Here is a 23296-nt window from a genome sequence, read left to right on the forward strand (position 1 = left end):
AGAACTAGAGCCACAAAAAAAAAAAAAAAAAAAAAAAAAAACTTTCCACCTTCAAGGAACTCAATGAACAAAGAATAACAATCAATAAAGCTAAGCTTGCAAGACATTAATAAAGATGTATGCAAAGTCCATGTAATCAAAGAAAAGGGAATGGCTTATTCTACTTGAAATTATGTCTATATTACACATACATATATATTTGCATATTTATAAGGGAAAATCCCAGAATTTACATTTGCCTTTAGGGTAGGCAAGGTTATCCTAATTTACCTAAGCTGAATTCCTACAGTGTGACTTCGGAGTACCAAGTATTACTACTACTCTGATTACTTGTACTATATTTTTCAAATTTACTTATCTTTCCTAAGGTAAATAATATGTCTTTTTAGTTTATTGTATCTTCAGCATCTATCTAGTTTAGTACTTTCACAAGAGTTAATGGGTAGAGCTTCCTATCTTGTATATAAATATGTTTAAACTGAGGCACTACAGAGACAACTCAGTGATTAAGCTCATGCATCACACACATACACACACAAACAACTTGTTATAACCACTTATAGTTCCAAGGGATCTGAAGCCTCTGTCTACTTTGTGCACATTCATTCACATGCACAAGCACAAAGATATACTTAGGTTCATCAATTAAAAAGAAATACGTTTTTAAAAGAAAGCATGAATTTTAAGTGATAGGGATATGGATAGGGGGAGGTTACAGTGGTGGATATTATCAAAATACATACAATGCATTATATAAAATTCTCAAACAATTAAAATATATTGAAAATCAAAATGTTTAAGAGTATTTGAAGTGTATAACATATTTCAGTAAAACTATTTTCTATAAAGAAAACACTATAATGCAAATTACAAAGAAGTCTACTTTGCAAATATGTAGGTTACATTGTGTCTGGCCATAATAAGTGCTTGGATAAGATCAATTACCAGATACAAACATTTTCAATGTGATGTAGTCAAGTGTTCTTGTCATTAATTCCCAAAAGTTGTACCTGAGATTAGCCATACCAGTATCAATTGAGAATATGACACAGAAGCTTAAGGATAGGACCCAGAAGTCTGCTTTTAAAGCTTCTTTCCACACCTGTAATTCATAATCAGGCTCGTGTGTAAAATTCACTGAACTCATCATTTTGAAAATTGTATATAGTATCAGAAACCATTCTTGACATGTATCTAAATTAAAAGCCATATTATTTATAAAAAGGTATCAAATAAGGTACTGTGTATATACCAAATAGAACTTCAGTTAATTTTAAACCTTTTTTATACTCTTATAATTTCTAATATTATTTAAAGGTTATATTTACATGTTATATAATTTATAGTTTCAATGGAACTTTTTTCCAGAAGCATCATAGAATTTTATATCCATTCATTCTTTTTTTTTTTCATTATTTGTAGTCTGAATCATGTTCAATTACTGGTATTTGGATTTTTAAACTTGGTATTATGTTTTGTTTTTGTTTTTAACAGGTTTGTTGGGCGAATCAGTATCTATAGTAATAGTGTTGAGGCTGTTGCCAGGTTAGTTTGTTATTCCTTTTATCTATCCTTTTGGAAGGAGGGATATTTCTCTTGTAAACCCACTAAAATGTCAAATGCCTTTTCTTAAATTAAGTGAAAAGAAGATAACTACGTAACCCTGTGATTAGTCTGGTTGTGGTGGTAGGGTCTCTTTTCTATTGGGTAGGAGATTAATATTGAAATAATGTATAGACTTTCCAAAAGAACAGAGCTCCATGGTGTATCACGAAAATAAAAACCCAGAGCTTGGTAAGGGTTTATGGTGAAGATCAGAGAAGCAAAACAGCTAGCAACTAGATCTTACCTCTACTAAGCTTAAATGCCAATCCTGTCTCCACCAAGCCTCAGACTGCAATCCCAGACTGCCTCTCCTCAATGTGGCCAGATACAAGTGTCTCTCTGGAGATACTTTCCTTTTATACCTCTCAAATCCTGGGATTAAAGGAGTGGGGTCCCAAGTGCTAAGATCTCCTTTGTTAAATAATATATCACCACACCAGGGGACCAGCCAAATGTTCAACCAATAAAGACACTTGACACAAAAGCAACTTTAAAGGAGAAAGATCTGACTCCATAAAATTATCCTGTGCTCACTACACATACAAACTCTGTGGCATATGGACCACATAAACAATATTTATGTTTGTATGTATGTGTTTTAGTTTAAAACAAGAGAGCAGAGCTGTGTATTTATTGGCTGATTTTCCAAACCTGTTCTAGACTTTACATATATTTTCCTTTGTTATATAGTGGCTAACAAGGTTAAAAATAAAGCTGAAAAATAGTGGTCTATGTGAAAGTAATTGAGGGTCTAGGCAGTAAGGAAAATGCTAGAATTATGTGGACCTAAATAAGATTTCAGGTTAATCATTTATGAGGCAACTCATACAAACAGAATGCTTTCTTTCCTCTTTTATCATGTAGTTAAATGTCTCACCTTTTCCACTTTGTCTTGATCTTCCAAAAGTCAGGTTTATTCACTACAAAGATACCATTGTGTTTTTGCAGTTTTGCATTGCCTTCCCAGTCTTTTATCTGTGAACCCTCTATTTCTCAATTCTCTTGCCTTGCTATGTATAAGTCATAATTTTTGGTGTTCTGTGCATTTCTTTACCTCTGCATGTTGCTGGCTGCTCCTGTACTGCGCTTCCATCTGGCTTTACCCTCTAGTCACTTCAGATGGAGGGATCATTCTGCTTATCCTAGGGAGTAAGCATATGGTAGAAATAGATACATTCTGAACCCCTTGGAGATAGATGTATGTCAGGGCAAAATCTGTCCCCAGTATTGATGACATTGTACATTACTTCAATAAACTGCTTGTTTTTCATTTAGGTCTTTGGGACCTGAAAATCTTTTGCTGAAAGGAGCTACACTTAAAAATACCAAGAAGATATATGGTGAACAACTTTAAAAATATGCTGTTAAAGTGTGTTTCATAAAGCCTATGAATAAATAGTGCATGTCTAAAAGTGAATATGGCAGATATATCCCTTTTATTATCAATGTATATTTATGTGCTGATAATTTACCAGATAATAAACTAACATGTATATGATACTTTATAAAATTTAAATTTTAATATGAGTGATAATCAGCTAATATACAGAAAGATTTAGAATTCTTACCCTTATAGACTGTGAAGAATTTACAGAACCAAACAGGTAGGCGGTTGGCTAACAAATTTACCTATAACCAGGATATTATTTTATTCTACTATTCTTTAGGAGTTGCTGTTTACACTGGGATGGAAACCAAAATGGCTTTGAACTACCAAGGGAAATCTCAGAAACGTTCTGCTGTCGAAAAGTTAGTATGTGCCACAATTTTAAGTCATTGTTCATTGAAATAGTTACTTCTTCAATAACTGCAAATAGCAATACAGAAACTCCTCATCCACAATAATAGCAACTACCATTTTAAGCGCTTGTTTTTGTTCCTGAAATAGTCCTCACTTATTTGTTTGATTTGATTCAATCCTTTGAATAATTCTATGACAAAATTTATGTTAGACTTTTTCAACTATACAGATAAAAAGTTTTCCAAGATAATAAATGAGTTAATTAAGCTTGTGTGTGTATAAATGATACCATTTACCTAAACTATAAATTCATTTCCTTGTGTTACTGAATTTGGGGTTCTTTTGTTGGTATGTGCAAGTTGGTTTTACAGTATTGTTCTAGTAGATCATGGAGTTGTACCTTGAGGATCATTAAGGCAGATGGCACTACCAGGGTTTCTCTATATTAATTTAATTTCATTTTTATGTGGTTATTTATGTGTGTGTGACAGAATCTTAAACAACCCAAGCTGGTTTTTTTTTTTTTTTTTTTTTTTTTTTTTAGCATTTTTTTTTTTTACATATCAATCCCAGTTCTCTCTCCCTTTCTTCCTCTCTCTCTCCCTTCCTCCCTTGCTGCCTTCCTCTCTCCCTCTTTCACACTCTCCCCCCTCACATGCCCGACCACCCTCACCTCCCCCCCCCCATTCCACGTGTAGGGTGATGCCAACAAGGAGGGTCATCTAAATCTGTCAAGTCATTTGAAGTAGGGACTAGGACTTCTCTCCTGTTTCTAGGTTGAGGGAGTATCCCTCCATGGGGGATGTATCCCGAAGGTCCTTTTGTGCACCAAGAATACATCCAGGTTCCACTGTCTGAGGTCCCTTAGACTGCTCAGGCCTTCTATCTGAGACCCATGTTCAGGGGGTCTGAGTCAGTCCAATGCTGGATTCCCAGCTATCAGTCTGGGCCGTTAGCTCCTCCTTGTTCACGTCCACTGTCTCTACTTGTTTCTGCAACGTGTCCTCCATCTCTATATCTGGATTCTAGTTCAGCTCAGTATTTAGCTGTGGGTGTTTGCTTCTGTTTCCAACAGGTACTAGATGAGGGCTCCATGATGGTGGATAAGTTAGTCGTTGATCTCATTATCAGGGAAGGGCATTTATGGTAGCCTTTCCATTGCTGCTCAAATTGCTAGTCTTGTAAGTCTCTGAACATTTCTTTAGGCTTTTTCAGCATCTAGGGAGTTGATCATGTAGTTTTTCTTTTTCAGTTTGTTTATGTGGTGGGTCATGTTGTGTATGTTAAACCATCCCTGCAACCTAGGAATGAAGCCTACTTGGTCACGGTGGATGATTTCCCTGATGTATTCTTGGATTCAGTTTGCCAGTATTTTATTGAGTATTTTTGCATCAATGTTCATCGGGGATATTGGTCTGTAGTTTTCTTTCTTAGTTGTGGCATTGTGTGGCTTGGGTACCAAGGTGATTGTGGCCTCGTAAAAAGAGTCTGTTAATGAACATTCTGTTTCTATTGTGTGGAACAATTTGAAGAGTATTGGTGTTAGATCTTCCTTGAATTTCTGGTAGAATTCTGCACTGAAGCCATCTGGCCCTGGGCTTTTTTAGTTGGAAGGCTTTCGATGATTGCTTCCATTTCATTAGGGGTTATAGGCCTATTTAAGTTGTCTCTCTTGATTTAACTTTGGTAAGTGATAGTTATCCAGAAATTTGTCCATTTCCTTTGAATTTTCAAATTTTGTGGAGTACAGGTTTTCAAAGTATGACCTGAAAATTGTCTGGATTTCCTCTGTGTCCATTGTTATGTCCCCCATTTCCTTTCTGATTTTGTTAATTTGCATGTTCTCTCTCTGCTTTTTCATTAGTTTAGATAAAAGTTTGTCTATCTTGTTGAGTTTCTCAAAAAACCAACTCTTTGTTACATTGATTTTTTTTTTTTTGTATTGTTTTCCTGGTTTCTATTTTATTGATTTCAGCTCTCAAATTGATTATTTCCTGGAGTCTACTCCTCCGGGGTGAGTTTGCTTCTTTTTGTTCTAAGGCTTTCATTTGTGCTGTTAATTCTCTAATGTAACTATCCTCTGTTTTCTTCATATGGGCACTTAGTGCAATGAACTTCCCTTGTAACACTGCTTTCAAGGTGTCCCATAAGTTCAGGTATTTTGTGTTCTCATTCTCCTTGAATTTTAGGAAGTCCTTAATTTCTTTCTTTATTTCTTCTTTAACCCAGATATGGTGTAATGCGTGTTGTTCAGTTTCCATGAGTTTGTGAGGTTTCTGCGATTTGTGTTGTTGAATTCCAATTTTAAAGCATGGTGGTCTGATAAGATACAGGGGACTATTCCATTTTTTTGTATCTGTTGAAGGTTTGTTATGTCGCCTAGTATGTGGTCGATTTTAGAGAAGGTTCCATGTGGAGCAGAGAAGAAGGTGTATTCTTTTGTGTTTGGATGGAATGTTCTATAGATGTCTGTTAAACCAAGTTGAGACATAACTTCTGTTAGTTCTTTTGTTTTTTTTTTTTTTTTTTTTTTTTTTTTTTTGAGTTTCTGATTTGTTGTCCTGTCTAGTGGTTAGAGTGGTGTGTTGAAGTCTCCCACTATAAGTATGTGTGGTTTTATGTGAGCTTTGAGTTTTAGTAGCATTTCTTTTACGAATGTGGATGCCTTTGTATTTGGGGCATAGGTGTTCAGAATTGTGACTTTGAGCTAAGGATTTCTCCTGTGATGAATATGAAATGACCATCTTCATGTCTTTTGAATTTTGGTTTGAAGTCTAACTTGTTAGATAGTAGGATAGCCATACCTGCTTGCTTCTTGGGTCCATTTGAGTGGAAGATCTTTTCCCAGCCCTTTACCTGAGGTAATGTCTATCTTTGAAGCTTAGATGTGTTTCTTGTATGCAGCAGAAGGATGGATTCTGTCTTCTTATCCATTCTGTTAGCCTGTATCTTTATATAGGCAAATTAAGACCATTAATATTGAGGGTGAGTAAGGACCATTGATTGTTAATGCTTGTTTGTTTTAGATTTGTTGTTGGCAGTGGTATTGTGAATATATTTGCCCTGCTTTATCCTTGATTTCTGGTAAAGTAGGATTATCTATTGCCTATGTCTTTGCGAGCATAGTTAACTACGTTGAGTCAGAGTTTTCCTTCCAGAACTTACTGTAGAGCTGGATTTGTAGATGCGTATTGTGAAAACCTGGCTTTGTCATTAAATATCTTGTTTTCTCTGTCTATAGTGATTTAGAGTTTTGCTGGGTATAGTAGCCTGGGCTAGTGTCCGTGGTCTCTTAGTGATTGAGAGTTTTGCTGGTTATTGTAGCATGGGCTGACATCTGTGAAATCTTACTACTTGTGGAATATCTATCCAGGACCTTCTGGCCTTGAGAGTTTCCATGGAGAAATCGGGTGTAATTTTGATAGGTCTGCCCTTATATTTTACCTGTGCTTTTTCCTTCACTGCTGTTAATATTCTTTCTTTATTCTATATGTTAGGTGTTTTGAATATTATGTATCGAAGGGTCTTTTTTCTTTGGTCCAATCTATTTGGTGTTCAGTATGCTTCTTGTACTTTCATGGGCATGTCCTTCTTCAGATTGGGAAAGTTTTCCTCAGTGATTTTGTTGAATATATTTTCTGCACCTTTGAGCTGGATAGGCAGGTCTAGTGTGCTCAGATTTGTAGATACATATTGTGAAAATCTGGCTTTGTCATATTTTCCCCGAAGTTCCCTGAAGGTGGCGGGATTGTTGGCTCTACCCTCTGTCCCAGTGCTCAACCAGAGCAGTGAGACAATGGGCAGGGTAGGGCACAGGGTGGGGGGAGGGCAGGCTCTTGGTGGGGGGTGGGGGGTGTATCAGAGTACCAGGAGCACTCTCGATGGGGACAGCACACAAGGGGAGCAAGATCCAGGGCCAGTCCAGGGAGTTCCAAGGAGGGGGGGATTCCATCCAAATTGTTCCCAGACTCACCTCTAGCAGAGGCCTGACGATGGGGGTCAAAGACTCCCACGCTGGTTTTAAACATAAACTGAGAATGATCTTGATTTTATAATCCTTCGTCTGCCTCCCAACTACTGGGATCATAGGTACTATAAGCCAGACACTCTTCTTTATTTATAGGCAAGGATATGAATGAGTGTGCCTTATCCAGAACTCTACTTTAAAATAATGCTAACAGGATATATGCTGAGGTTCACATTTGCTATTCTACCTTGAGTTTGAAATATTTAGTCTTTTGGGGAGAAGATACAAACTACCATACTAACCATAGAGGTTAACCAGGTACTAGTACATATAGATATGTCTGTTTCTACTTATTTTAAAAAGGTGTGTTTGATAAGGTAGACATTGTACCTTGGGGAACATTAGTGATCAATAAACATTTCAGGGCTAGATTTTCAATTTTGCCATTTAACAGTGATTCTTTAGCTGTAATAATAAGGTTGTTGTGTACAATTTGTGATATAATTACTATAATATACACGGGAGAATCTTAAATTAGTTAAGACTAAACTAAAAATTAAACTATTTATATTTTTATGCCTTAAATAATTAGACATACTATCTTATTTTTCAGATCTATTAATGCCTTCTTGATTGTTTATTTATTTATCTTACTGACCAAAGCTGCAGTATGCACAACTCTAAAGTATGTTTGGCAAAGTACCCCTTACAATGATGAACCTTGGTATAACCAAAAGACTCAAAAGGAACGGGAAACTTTTAAGGTAATTAATTTGCTATGAGAAGTGTCAACTCTTTTGTAATTACCCTAGTTTTTTTTTTTTTTTTTTTTTGTTACTGAACCACTGCTCAGAAAAAGTGATCTTTTGATTTAGATTTAATTTTACTCTTTACTTTATATATATATCTATGCTTGTTTTTAACTCTTCCATTCAAAGACTGGAAAAAATAATGTGCTTTCAGGCATTTTAATTCAGTATGAAATTGTGCAGTATCTACATATAAACTTTAACTATTCCTATCTATAGCTGAGAGGAACTTAGGACTTAATCGGGTGAAACAATATTAAAGTGGAAAGTACATACACCGAAAATACAAATAAAATTCAGTATTCTAAAATGTTCTTTGTTTGTTTTGAGACATGGTTTCTCTATATAACAGTCCTGACTGTCTAGAACTTGCTCTGTTTACCAGGCCAGCCTAGAACGCAGAGATCTACCTGCCTCTGCCTCCTGATGGCTGAGATTAAACGCATGCACCACTACTACCCAACCTAAAATATTAATATTAATAATTTTTACTATAATCATATAATATCATTAGGAAGTTTCTTTATATTATTAATTTTATGTTAAGCATTGGAACTGAAAGAAAGCCATTTTATATTGTATTCATCTGAAGAGGATGTCTGTGAATCAAATTAACATGAACCATCTCTTTTTTAGGTTTTGAAAATGTTCACTGACTTTTTATCATTCATGGTTCTCTTCAACTTTATTATTCCTGTCTCCATGTATGTCACAGTAGAAATGCAGAAATTCTTAGGCTCATTTTTTATTTCATGGGATAAAGACTTTTTTGATGAAGAAATTAATGAAGGAGCTTTGGTTAACACATCAGACCTTAATGAAGAACTTGGTCAGGTAAGAACACAGCTTTTGCTGAAATTAAATTGATACAGTAAAAATCTTTTCTAGTCTGGAATACCAATATACTTAACTATCTTAGTTAGGGTTTCTATAGTGTAAAGAGACACTATAATCACTGCAATTCTTACACAGGAAAACATTTAATTGGGGCGACTTACAGTCTCAGAAGTTTAGTCTGTTATCTTCATGGCAGGAAACATGGACATGATGCTAGAAAAGGAGTTGTGAATTCTACATCTTGATCAGCAGGCAGCAGAAGTCAATGCTACACTAAGGCTTGCTTGAGCATATGTGACTGCAAAGTGTTGCCCCACAGTGACACACTGCCTCCAACATTTCCACACCAACTCCCATCAAGGTTTTACCTCCTAATAATGCTACTACCTATGGACCAATGGGGGTCATTTTTATTCAAACCATCACAGTCCATGTCCCCATAGGCTTGGAGCCATATCACAGTGCAAAATGCATTTAGTCCAACTTCAAAAGTCCCCATAGTCTATCAGTCTTAACAATGTTTAAAATCTGAACTTCAAAGTCTTTCTGAGATGCATTCAATCTCATAACTGTAATCTCCCATAAAATAATAATGAAAAGCAGATTATATATTTCCAACATATACCATGGCACAGGATATACATTACCATTTTTAAAGGTGGGAAAGGGAGCGTGTTGGGGCAATGTTCGCCCAAAGTGGAACCACAAACTGGCATGGCAGGTCAACCTCCAAACTCTTCATCTCCATGTCTGATGCCAAAGCCCTCTTCTGATCTCCAATTCTTTTCAACGTTATTGACTGTAACATAATTCTCATGGAATATTTCCACTCCCTTATAGAATTCTTTGGCAGGTACAGATGGACTTTCTTTTGGACTGCCAGCTCCCAAATAATGACAGAGACTTTGTATTAACCATGAAAGTTGGACCTTAGCTTAGGCTTGTTTCCAACTAGCTCTTAAAGCTTTACAGGTTTATATTAATCTATGCACTGACCCTTGGCTTGTTACTTCTCCTCCTCAGTGTAGTATGACCCATTTCTTGCATGTCTGGTTGGTGAATCCCTGTCTCTCAGATTCTTCTCCTGAGCTCCTCTCTCTCCCCATGTTAGGCCAGTCTATCCTATTCTGACTACCTACTGGTCATTCAGCTCTTTATTAAACATTTAGAAGATGCCTTGGCAGATACACATCTTCACAGTGTAAAAAAAGATCATCCTACAACATTTTCTCCTTTTTGTGTAAAAAAAAAAAAGGAAAGGACCTAACTCTAAGTAAAACTGTATACAGTAAGAACAATTATCAGGTAAGAATTAAATTCACAATGTCCAATCCATCTGTATTTGGCAAATTCAGAGAAAGTACTGTATTATCTCTCTTATCTTGGTGACTCCAAAGTTTTATACCTAAAACACTTTCTATACCTAATCAGCCTAAAAATATCCTTTTAGACCTTAAAACATTTTCTTAGGTATAGAACTTAAGCTTTTATGTCTCTCATCCTTTATTAGCCTACATCTCTTTAGTGAGTTTCTTTTTTGAATTTGATAACAAAAACATAGTAAAACTCAGCTGCAACACTTGGGAGAGCAGGCCCTGCACCTTACATGGGCAGCACATTAGAGACAACCACATTGCCTGAGGTCTGAGTGAGGCAGCCCTGAAGTTGTCAGCATGGGAGAGTTGCCCCTATTACCCATATGTCATGTGTGGAGGCATGGGTAGGGGAGAGATGCCTTCTGCCTGTCCCATCAATGCCTAAGGCAGGTCAGAGAGCTAGCCCTGACCCTCATCAGCTGTAGCAATCAGGAACATGGCCCGCCATGCCATGCCTGGGCAACACAGCAGAGCTGTTCCTGAAGGTGTAGGAATGGGAGATCTGATACTGATGAGGACATGAAAGCAGGAGGACTGGCCCTGCCCCTTGCTCATTGCTACAAGGGGTGACTGCAGCAGTACAATGCAGGAGAGCTCTCTGTAGTGGTAAGAACAATGAAAGCTGGTAAACTGGACAATCCTGCAGCAACCCAGGCCTAAAATCAGGGTTATGTGTTGGCCCACTCCAATATCCGCATCTATGATCTGGTGGAACACGTAGATCCTGTAGACCCAAAGCTGCAGGATTTCCACAATACAATTCAACAGCAAGATAACCAAGAGGAGTTCTGGTCTCCGAATGGAGGCGTGGGTTCGTATCCCACTTCTGACACCAGATACTGATGTTTACTAAGGATCAGGAGAAACAAATAGGCCAAATAGATGTTTATTCATAGAGAAATAACTCACAACATAGACAGATGAACACCAGCAGGTTCCTGGTCCCAAGGATGCCTCCTGATGTGCTCCTGTCCCTGTGCTGCCAGCAAGAGAGAGCTCTCCGAGCCCCCTCCTCAGCTTTAGTTCCCCCAGGTCACATCCGAACCTGTCTCCACCCCCCCAATGGGCGTGGTCTATGCCACAGGTGTGGACAAGGTGAATATCTCACTACACACCAGGTTTCTCCCTAAGCCCATAATAGTTCTATTAAGATATCTCTTTCCTTGTTCTTCCACTGCATCCTTTCCCACCTTAGCCATCTCATTCCCTCCTGTTCTCATGCCCCCTCCCCATTACCACCTTCCACCCCAAGCTTAACTGTAGATATCATCTATTTTACCTTCCCAGGGTAATCCATGTCCCTCTTAGGGTCCTCCTTTTAATCTAGCTTATCTGGAGCTATGGATTGTAGTCTGGTCATCCTTGCTTTACATCTACTATCCATATATGAGTGAATATGTATCGTGTTTGTCTTTTTGAGTCTGGGTTACCTCACTCAGGATGTTTTTTTTCTAGTTACATCCATTTGACTGAAAATTTGCTAAGGTTATGTTTTTTGGGTTTTTTTGTTTGTTTGTTTGTTTGTTTGTTTGTTTTTGTTTTTGTTTTTTTCACAGCTGAGTAGCACTCCATTGTGGAAATGCACCACATTTCCTTTATCATTCTTTGGTTGAGTCATCTAGGTTGTTGTCTGGTTCTGGCTATTATGGATAGTGCTGCTGTGAACATTGTTGAGCAAATGTCCTTGTGATATGATTTGAGTGTTCTTTGGTTAAATGCACAAGAGAGATAATACTGGGTCTTAAGGTAGATTGATTCCCATTTTCTTAGAAACTGCCATACTGATTTCCAAAGTGGCTGAATAAGTTTGCACTCCCACCAGCAGTAGAGAAGTATTTCCCTCACTCTGTCCAACATAAGCTGTAGTCAGTATTTTTTTTTTTTATCTTAGCCATTCTGACAGGTGTAAGATGGTATCCCAGAGTCATTTTGATATGCATTTCCCTGATGATTACAGATATTGAGCACTTCCTTAAATGTCTTTTGGCTATTTGAGATTCTTCTGGTGATAATTCTTTGTTTAGCTCTGTTCCCTATTTTTCAATTGGGTTATTTTGTATTTTGATGTCTAGTTTCTTGAGTTCTTTATAAATTTTGGAGATCAGCCTTCTGTCAGATGTAGGGTTCAGAAAGATCTTTTTCCATTCTTTAGGCAGTCATTTTATGTTAGTGACAGTATACCTTGCTTACAGAAGTTTTCCACTTTCAGGAGGTCACATTTATTGATTGTTCCTTTCAGTGTCTGTGCTACTGGTGTTATATTTAGGATTAGAGTTACAAATGGCTGTAAACTGACACATGGTTGTTGGGAATTGAACCTGGGTTCCCTGAAAGACCAGTCAGTGTTCTTTGTTAACCATAGTTGTCCTGTATTGACATTTTCTAGAAAACATTTCTTACCACATTGAAAATAGACCTAGGAAGCTACTACTGAGTCCTATCTCCAGCCTCTATTTCCACACTTGACACAGCCTTTGCCTAAACCAAAGTACAATTTCACAACTGTAATTGGAAGGGCAAAATGACTTTACATATACTATTCTTTTTAGAAATGACTTCAGGATACTGGTAGCTCAGACCTGGGGGTCTACCTTCCTAATAGATTCTGTAAATACTGAAACAGTGCAAGAAATAAGTGGATCAGTTTTATTTTCCTTAGACATTTCCAGAAAAGTATTTCATTAATCCAGCTGTCACAGTTGATACTAGCCTTTTTAAGCTTCTCTTTTGCACATAGGGCCCAGGTTAAATAGAGTCTCTTTAATGCTAATGAAAGGTACCAGTCCTACCAGCTTTTGAAATCAGAAAACATTTGAATGCACAAGCTACCAGCTCATTCTTGATGCCAAATAAATGTTGTCATGTTTTTGCCTGGTTACAGAGATTTTTCTACCCAAAAGCAGAAGACTAGGCCTCAACAACTAATGCAGATATAATAGATATCATTGTATAGTTGAAACTTAATGGATCTTGGAGGCATACAGAATGCACAGGCCAGGTTCCACTCTCATTCTTTCAAATCTCCTCTTCAGTAGTATCTGTGTTACCTATAGGAATAGTCTAGTCTGGCTCTTATTACCTAGATCGTATTAATATGGCAAGAAGCAAAGTAGGGCTTTGGGTAATGATCTGGTAAATTTGATCAGTGGAAAGAAACTACTGCTTTTGTTTCAATTACCATTCAGTTCCCCAGCCAAACTCAGCATTTCTGGATATGGTTATTATTTCTTCAAATCACAAAGTTAATGGTAGATCACCACTTCAATTAGTATGATGCCTAAACAACTTGGAATCATTATTAGCTTGTAAGTGTAGAATGAAAATGCAAAGAATTCTTAACATAGTTTTTTATGCCATTTGACAGTCAATGGACTGTTACACAAAACAATAAGTGTTACCAATTTCCTCTTTTATGAGCCATAATTCAAGCTGTAGAGCTTTGTATGTTACTAAAGATAAGATCAGTTCATTGCCATCGAGGCCATTATAAATAGTTGCTTTAGTGACCCAATGGTATTAAAAAGTATAGAAAGGTATATATTGGGACAGTGATTGGTATAAGAACCAAAACATGGATTGCTTAATTTAATTAGAAGGTTATAAGATATTTTTGACAAAGTATAAGTCTCATAAAACTGAATGGTTTTAATGACTCTTGAAAAGGTTGTGGAACTAGCCTCCTCCTTTATGTCCCCCAATCTTGTGGATATATCTAATTATATGACATCATTCTTTATTTTTTAGCTTTTCAATACAAGGTTTCTCAGTATGTAGCCCTGGCTGTCCTGAAACTTACTCCGTAAACCAAGTTGGCCCCAAATTCTGGGTTAAAGGCCTCTGCCTCCCAAATACTGGGTTAAAGGCATGTGCCACCACTGCCCGGCAACATTATCATTCTTAAATATAAATTCTGATTCCATTAATTCAATATACCTGTTGTTTTGAGGTCCTAACATGTGCCTGGGATGTGTTATATGTATAGAAGTTACTATTATGAAGTTAAAAACAAACTCAAATTATACACTACCTGCTTGGGCAGACATATTAGCCCTAACTATATAAATATGGTTATAATTAATCAGAAATTTTAGATGATAAGGGACAGTAGAAAGAATCTTAAGACTAATTTTGGTCAGGTGAGTCACAGTATTAATCAACATATATGTAGTCAATAGGACATAGTTTAGTCATCATCAAGTATTTTACTTTAAAGACAAATAAGATTTTTCTCAAGATTTATGAGTGATAAAGCCAGGCCTCTGAAGTGTTCCTTTAGGTTAAACCATTTGTTATTTGTTTTGTTTAATCAATTTTTACTTACAAAATAGGTGACTTCATGCGTTTCATCTAGTTTAAGTGTGCTTTTTAACCTCTGTGTAGCAACCAGTGTCACCAAAAGAGCAGAAAAAATTTCTCCTTTACTACTTTCAGAGTAATTCAACAAACACATTCATGATATGTGGAGGTAGAGAGTATTTACACACGTATAACAAGTGAAATTCTCTAGTGAGCTGCAGTTCTGACACTGTTAACCTGAAGATACAAATTGAAGGCTATGTCCCACAATACTAGCATCACTCAAATACCAGTGATTCTGACCATCTAGTTGTAAATCAAAATTTACATAGTCTTCTGATTGAATTTCATTAATTTGACAGCATGACCTAAAACCTCAGGGAAACATAATATTTACTGATTATTTTATTTAAATGGTTAGGAAGAGTTATAGAAGAGTAGCCAGATGACAGCCAAGAAGGTTCATGGGAAGGAGTGCAGCCCTCCCATGCCATCTCCAGTATGCCAGCCTTCAGGAAATCTTCACATGATCAGCTATCTGAAACATGGTCTTGTCTTATTTTGAGGGTTAAATAGAAATAACAAGATATAATATAACTGATTAAATCTTTGGCATTTGGTGATAATTTAACCTTCAGCTCTTTTATCCTATCCCCCAGGGATTGTGAGATGGAGGTAAAAGTTCCACCCATCAAATTAATACCTTTATTTCTCCAGTATGTAGGGCCACCACATCTCATTAGCACGTAGAAGGTACATCTCTTTCTGGCGATTACCAGAGGGTTTTTAAGTTATATTCAGGAGACAGAGATTAATAATACTGGATATTTTATAATAATCTTTCCCCATTTTCAGATACCCATCCCTTTACATTGAGGGCATAAAGACTCAAATGGTAATGACACATTACTAGAATCATACTCAATCACTAATAATTACCCTAGTTCATTATCTAGAATGTCTCCAAGGGTGAGAATATTGAGAAATATAGGCTTCATCCAAAACTTGTCCAATTCTAAAATTAGTAATAGCAAGCTTTTATTTTATTCTACTAGGAGACACTGTCATCTCTTTCTATGAGCCCCTTTTAAGTTATTAAATAGCATTAGATTGCCCTCATTGTGAAATCCCATTTATTCATTTGTGACCTACAACTGTGATTCCTACTTTTCTTTATATCCAAACTTTCTCACTTTGGAAAGGATGATTAAGATTTTCTACTGTGCTTATATAGGCATATGAGAATGGTTTTACACGTATTCTGACTCCAGAGCCAACAGAATCAACATTGTCTAGGGATTGAAAATTTTAAAGAAGACGCATGTTTTAGTTTATAGTTTGTTGGCCTATACCTTTGAGATTTGGTGTTTGCAGATCTTTACTGTCCATTTTGTTCCACAGAGACAAAAGAATTGTACATTTTATTTTGAAGTTACCACCTTTAGCACTAATGCCTAAAGATTCTGAAAGGGGCCTAGAAAAATAGCTCAGTCAGTGAAGTGTTTTCTTTAGAAGCAAAGGGTATAAGATTTATACTAGAGAACCGTTTAGAAAAGGCCCAGCATAGTGGCATGCACATTAATTAGCCCAAGTACCGGGAAGATGGAGATAAGATCCTGAGGCTCAATGACTGCCTAGCCTAGCTTCTTTAGGGAATGCCAGGTCAGTAAGAGACCCTGGCTGAAAAGAGAAATGGACAGGTCCTGGGGAACCTAAAGTGACTCTGAATGTGCTAATACTAATCCAAATGTGTGATGTGAAACAGCCAATGAAAGTGAATATTTTGATCAAGAATTTCAGTTTACTTAGAAAAATCTAAATGATACACAAGTAACACAACTAGGATCATTGTGAAAAGAGAATTCAAAGTTAGACTAATATAATAGCGAAAAAAGAAGATTAGAAAGCTTTATTTGTGTCAGTGCTGCTACCATGAAAAGCTTTGAAAAATAGTTAAAAAGCAAATACTGCTAGAATTCATCTCTTTCCCTTACGTTATAAAAACCTTAATCTTGTGCTTATACTTGTTCTTGTCAGCCCATAATTTTAACTATTTAAGCATGCATTACCAAAAAGCAGGCTAAAATTGTGGGCTTCTAAAAGCCAGATGTTATAAATAGAATAGATAAAAACTGAGATAAAATGTTAAGTGCTCAAAATGATTTATTATAATGGAAATTTTATTTCATTAGCATATTTCCATTATTTGTAAAAAATATACATAAATACTATATTTTAAACTATTAATTGCTTTTTAAAATTTAGAAACATTTTTGGGAGTATTTGAGAAAATAGGCATGGAAAACTTTTAATTTTTCATCACCCTTTATTTGTTGTATCTCCTAACTGGATAACTGTCAACAATCCTCTTCTATTTGTTCTATAATTGTAATGCTATTTACTTCAATGCAGTATTTTTTATTAGACATTCTTTTTATTTATTCTTTGTGTCTTTCGCACATTTCGATACCATCCTTTCATGTCTACCTTCTGCCCTTGCATCCCCCCCTCCAAAATTAAAACAAATTTAAGAAAAAGGAGGACAAATCTGTTTTTGGAAGCTGCAGTGTGACACAGTAAGTCACACAGTAAACTCTTTATCTATAGATCTTTACTTGCAAATATTCATTGCAAAGAGTTATTGGTCTGGTTCTAGGCCTCTGGTTTCTGCTACACTACCTATTCTGGGCCCTCACTGGGATTCCTCTTGGATATCCTGTTGTTGACCTGTGTCATGGAGATCCTGCAGATTTGGGTCTCCAGGACTAAACCCTTTCCTTGCTCCAGCAGATGGATGGATGTTGGGGTAGGCCAACTCATAACTCTGGTTCTGAGCCTAGGTAGCTGCAAGGTTGGTAAACCTAACAGCTCTCTCTTCACCACCAGGGTGAGTATCAGTGAACCAGTTCTCCTGCTTTCATGTGTTCAGGGTTGGCTCTCCTGAACCTACACTTTCAGGGCCAGCTCTACTGTGCTGCCTAGGCGAGGTACAGGGGCCAGGTTCCTGAGTGCTGAAGTTGGTAAGGGGGAGGGTCAGCTCCCTTGCCACCACAGGTGTCAGGACAGGGGGGGGGAGAGCATCTTTCCCTCACCAACACATGGCAGACAAGGGGGATGTGGCCAACTATCCCAATCTTGCACCTTCAGGGCCAGCTCATCCACGCCTCTGTCAACATGGTCAGCTCTGCTGTGCTGCCCAGGCAAGGAGCAGGGCTTACTTTCCTGAGTTCTTCAGCTACTAAGGGGGAGGACTAGCTTCCTCATCTGTTGCAGGTGGCCAGAGGAAAAGGGGGGGCTTCTCTTCTTGTCCACACTGCCATCAATGCAGTATTTTTATTGATAATTGTCTTGAGAAGATAGTTCCCCAGGAAAAGGTGCTTTTCAACAAGCCTGTTGACCTAAGGTGGATCTCTGGATTCTACATGATGGAAGGAGACAACTGTCTTCTACAAGTTGTCCTCCAACCTCTATCTGTGTATTGGCATGCATGTTCTATTATGGCATGCACACATATACCCAGTGAATTTGTAATGAAATTTTAATTAAGATTTTCAAGGAGGAAAATACCTTATCAGGTTTTCTTTTATTGTATGCCAGGTACATTTCTTCCTCCCACCCCCCAACATTGAATTATATACATGCCAGTGAGGGGGGGTGTTCACTATGTTGTTTTCTTCCTTAGAAATTGACTTTTTACTACTTCCATATTAAAACATTAAAGGATTAAATGAAAGGTGTTTAGCTTAATAAAATAGTCATGGTTTTTCTGTCTGATTAGTCTTCTACATTTAAGTAAGTTTCAGTGTCTATGAAAAGGCTCGCAGCTTTCTCATTCATTTGATAACACTGCATTTGTAATTCCAACATTTGACAAGTCTTAGAAGAGGTGATTGTTGCTAAAAAATAACCATATTAAAGAACATGTGTGTGTTTATTTCCTTGTTTTTAGGTGGATTATGTATTTACAGATAAGACTGGAACACTCACTGAAAACAGCATGGAATTCATTGAATGCTGCATTGATGGGCACAAATATAAAAGCACATCTCAGGAAGATAATGGATTATCTCAAACTGATGGGCCCTTAACCTATCTTGATAAAGCAGATAAGGTGACATTTTTCCCAATTAATATTTTACTTGAGAAATCAATCTTTGTAGACATACTTTATCCTTACATAATAGAAATACAGAATTTTCCAGTAGGTACATGGTATAGACCTTTGAATAATCATTTGTTCTTGTGACTACACCTTTCTTTTATTAACACCTTTACCATTTATAAACAACTAGAACTTACAAGTAGAATTATAGGAAATGACATTTGAACAAAACATTAGTTTGGCTATATGTAGATTTACATTTAAAAAAAAATATTAGCTCCTCTAAGAATGTTGCCTCCAAATCATTAAAGTTCTGGTTTTTGCATGTTAAACTAATCAAGGTCTTCTTACACATGAACAATTGCCAGATTGTGACTTAGATACCTCACTACTTCTTAGGCGATGAAGAAGTTACCACCTTAGGTATAGGTGGTAAAACACTGACTGACCAGGATGAGTTAATACATATTCCAAGGATAAAGAGTAGGAACTAGTAATTCTATTAGTTTCTAGATAATTGTTTGAGTATTAGGAATTTATAAATTTTCTTTAATTTAGATAACATTCTGTCACATTAATTCATTTGTTCACTGTTTACCTAGTGAAAATATAAAAATAATAGTCATTTTTTTTTTGGTTTCTGTTCCATAGAACCGTGAAGAGCTATTTCTGCGTGCCCTTTGTTTATGCCACACTGTAGAAATTAAAACAAATGATGCTGTTGATGGACCTACAGAAGCAGCTGAATTCACCTATATCTCCTCCTCACCAGATGAAATAGCTTTGGTGAAAGGAGCAAAAAAGTAAGCATTTCTTACACATCTGAGAAAATACAGCCACAGGAGGGTAGGAGTTCATTTGTGTCAGGAACTCTGTCATGTGCCTTTCCTATTATGTAAGTTCGAAAAGAAAATAGTAATGCGTTGATTTCCTTGTCTTATTTGTGCACCCTAGTCAGCAATCTAAATCGTCATATTATTTTGTAAGTCATGTAACTGTGGCAGCTTTTGTACAACATGTTATTTCTGAGTGTTGCCAGCCATTTTGATGTCATTTGGTAACTGACAATCCAGTTTACCCATGGGATTCAGATGACTAAGTACCTAAAAGGTTACGTACTGTGTTTGATGTAAAATTGGAATTACAAATTGTCTTCCTCTTGCATACAGTAGTAGCCAGTCATTGGCTTACTCTTTGTTGTCACTCATCTTGAAAACAGGAATGCAATTGGAGATTGAGATCATGTAATAGAAGAAAGGAATTTATAAGGATAGGTAATGACAGTGGAAGAGGAAATTAATTGTTTCTTGAAAATAAACAAGTTTTTTTTTTTTTGATAGGTTTGGGTTCACATTTTTGGGAAATTGGAATGGACATATAAGAGTAGAGAACCAAAGAAAAGAAATAGAAGAGTAAGTAGCTACGTGTTGTGATGTTCGTCTTTTCTTAACCCAATTGTGAACATTAAATGGATTCAGAAAGGAAAGAAAACTTATGTACCTATAAATATTGAACTTTATTCTCCCATCTCATAGTTTTATATAAAAATAGTTGGAATAGGAAAAGCTATTTTTCATTGAACATCAAAAAATGAGAATTTCAATATAAGTTCCTAGTTTGGTTTACATGTTGTCTAGTAGTCAGGATGAGTCTTGCTGAATTATTTGAAATGTAGATGAATACATTTACTTACAAGTTCCTTCTTAATTCTTCTGTATGATTTAATCTAATTAATAGTTCATACATAGACAACTCTAAGCCATCTCATCATGTTATTTTATACCCTTTAAACCCTTCTATGGCTCTTACAGTGTTGGGATAAAATGTCACATGTCTGAAACGGCACCAAAGTTCTCAGTTCTCAGCCCTTGCTTACTTGAGTACTTCATTTCTTGCTTTTCTGTCATTGAGTTTTCCAGAGATCGCAAACTCTTCATGAAGCATGTGCTGCCATGCGTGCTTTCACACATTTTCTCCCCTCTGCTCTCAAAGTCAGCCCCATTTCCTTATCATGCCATTCTTTTCTAATCCAGCATATACTCTTTTCCAGGAAACATTCTTTCAATTGGCCTTTTTTTTTTCTGTGCTCAAGTTCCCCTTTTGAGTATTTTTGATTGAAGTATTTCATAGACATGGAATGTAGTTATGTTTCATTATCATTCATCTCCTTTATAATATGGTAAGTTCTTGGAGAGATAAGTCTTTGGCAGATTCGTCTCAATTCCACAGAACCTGGCACATTGGCTAACCCCATAGTAGGCCCTCCAAAATTACAATCACATTATACACCCTCCAGATCTCGCTGGGTGAGCCAGTTCTTTTGTTTTCCATTCCTACATAGTCACTCTCTTTATAAGTTGTACAGCTTGGTGAAGAGATGGTTCAGTGGTTAAGAACATTAGCTGATCTTCTAGGGAACCCAGGCTCAATTCCCAGTACCTACATGGCAGCTTACAACTGTCTGTAACTCCAGTTCCAGGGGATCTGACACAGTCACACAGACATACATGCAGACAGAACACCAATCAGTGCTCATAAAATAAAAATAAATGAATTACTAAAAATAATTTATACAGTGAGAAAATAAAAATTACTGCTATTATCAGCATGCTCTACATGCAGAGAAATTCCAAAGAAAAGTGAAAGAACCAGTTGTATACAAAACTAGCTCTCTACGTCCAACAAGAAAAGCTTTGTGTTCATTCAGTATAGTTGAGCTATTTCACTTTGTCTTTCCTTTCCTAAAGGTATGAACTTCTCCACACCTTAAATTTTGATTCTGTCCGCCGACGTATGAGTGTAATTGTAAAGACCCAAGGAGGTATGCATCTTTAAAATTTGACTTATTTATCTTTTTCTAATTGTAAGGTTTGGTTATCAACTTTTTGAGGAAAGGAAACATGGTATGTAGTTTAGGATTAAGTAGTCTTGCAGATTTTACTGAAACAGCGCCTCTATATCACTGCATGGTCTGGAATTGTCAATTATAAAGGTCAAGTTCAGAGAGTAGCTGGTTTTCAATCCTTCTCTGACCTCTCTTATTTTACTGCTTTACACTCCTTGGAAGTGAGTAGAGATGCATGATTAACCCAAGTTTCTGGGAAAGGGCAATTTTGTTTCATTCTGGAGCTAAGAACTCTGAAAGAATAAAACTTGCTTTTCAAAGAAATGGGTACCATCATCTGTAGGCTCTTCAATGTCTTTGAACGGCACTATGATAAGTTTGCCTTCTGTTCAGATTCTGGAAGACCCATGAGAGAGTACTCGTGCTTTATTCTCAAGCTCTCAGATGTATGTATGTGTGTATATATGTATTTCTTTGTCCTAAAAGATTTATTTTCAAAATATCCTTGATTTATCTTAGTAGTACATCTGTTACAAATTCTCTAATGAGTAAAATAGGAGAATGGAGACAAATCCATGGTGAAACATGGTTCACTTTACTCATGCTTTTGAGATGGCTGCAAAGTCATGAGATTACTTTTAGTATGTTTCCATAAAATTTGTTTATCTTAGACACTCTTCAGATGTGTGATTAGAAATGAAACATTTAGCATTTAAATACTTACTGCTTTTATGTGTACACATCTATACCTATATCCTTCTGCAAATGGTAAAATGCATGCAGAAATGATATGCAAAGGGCAGTGGTCCCAGAGCTACACTTTTTAATTTGCTCAGCTATTTGCCTCATAAAGATAAAGTGCCTTATAATGCTCAACAGTACATATTCTAAAACTGTACTAATAATATCAGCATTCTACAAAAATATTCTCAAGTTCTCATTACAGCCCATCAAGCAAGTGTTCTTCTAGTTTATCCAAAATGAATTCAAGCTGTTGCAGCTTTAGTTTGGTCTTTGTCTCTAGGTCTTGTGCTACATTTTCAAAGATAAGTCACCTGGAGTTCTTTGACACAGCCTATTAGTTTATGATTTACTGGGAGGAACTATAACAGGGGTGCATGTAGTAGTATCTGGTTTATTTATTGTATATCTATAATGTTCTGAAGAGATGGTGATTGTTCTTCTGACAAACTAAACCTCTAGATATTTCATTCCATTTGATTGAAAATTGCAAGACAGATTCAAAATAGATAGCAGCTGCATGAGAGACACCATCTTAACTAAGTCCTCTCTTCTTAAAACCCTAATACCAGTCTACAAATTCTAAGTTGATTATTTTGGTTCTTTATTTTAGGAGATATACTACTTTTTTGTAAAGGAGCAGATTCATCACTTTTTCCCAGGGTGCATAACCATGAAATTGAGTTAACCAAAGCCCATGTGGAACGTAATGCAATGGTGAGTCTATGACTGTCCCTTTGATAAGTAAATGGAAAAATGCTGGCTGTAACAATGTTTATGTTTTTTAAATAAGTTAGTTAAAATTAATTTTAGTTTATTTTGTGATCTATATCTTGTACTTGGAAATGTGGCTATCTTCCTATATTCAGTTTTTAACAAAAACTATTATTCTAGACCACTATTGTGGCCAGACCTAGTATTTGGTAAAGATGTTTCAAGTATCTCACCTGGATGTTTCAAGGATCTTTTCAAAAGAC

The 23296-nt window shown here is 36.5% G+C and overlaps 1 protein-coding gene across 7 annotated transcripts in view; it reads left to right on the forward strand.

The window, feature by feature from the left end:
- Atp11c (ATPase phospholipid transporting 11C) overlaps positions 1-23296 on the forward strand; it is a 166449-nt gene that overhangs the window by 92191 nt on the left and 50962 nt on the right. For all 7 annotated transcript variants that reach the window (XM_051179127.1, XM_051179123.1, XM_051179122.1 and 4 more), the window contains exons 8-17: positions 1495-1545; positions 2881-2945; positions 3273-3354; positions 7927-8077; positions 8759-8956; positions 18581-18742; positions 19385-19536; positions 20074-20145; positions 21481-21554; positions 22933-23036. In XM_051179127.1, coding sequence (XP_051035084.1) covers positions 1495-1545; positions 2881-2945; positions 3273-3354; positions 7927-8077; positions 8759-8956; positions 18581-18742; positions 19385-19536; positions 20074-20145; positions 21481-21554; positions 22933-23036 — 1111 coding nt within the window. The remainder of the gene's footprint in view (positions 1-1494; positions 1546-2880; positions 2946-3272; positions 3355-7926; positions 8078-8758; positions 8957-18580; positions 18743-19384; positions 19537-20073; positions 20146-21480; positions 21555-22932; positions 23037-23296) is intronic.

The sequence above is a fragment of the Phodopus roborovskii genome, unplaced genomic scaffold (genome assembly GCF_943737965.1).
Source record: "Phodopus roborovskii unplaced genomic scaffold, PHOROB, whole genome shotgun sequence".
Lineage (NCBI taxonomy): Eukaryota > Metazoa > Chordata > Mammalia > Rodentia > Cricetidae > Phodopus > Phodopus roborovskii.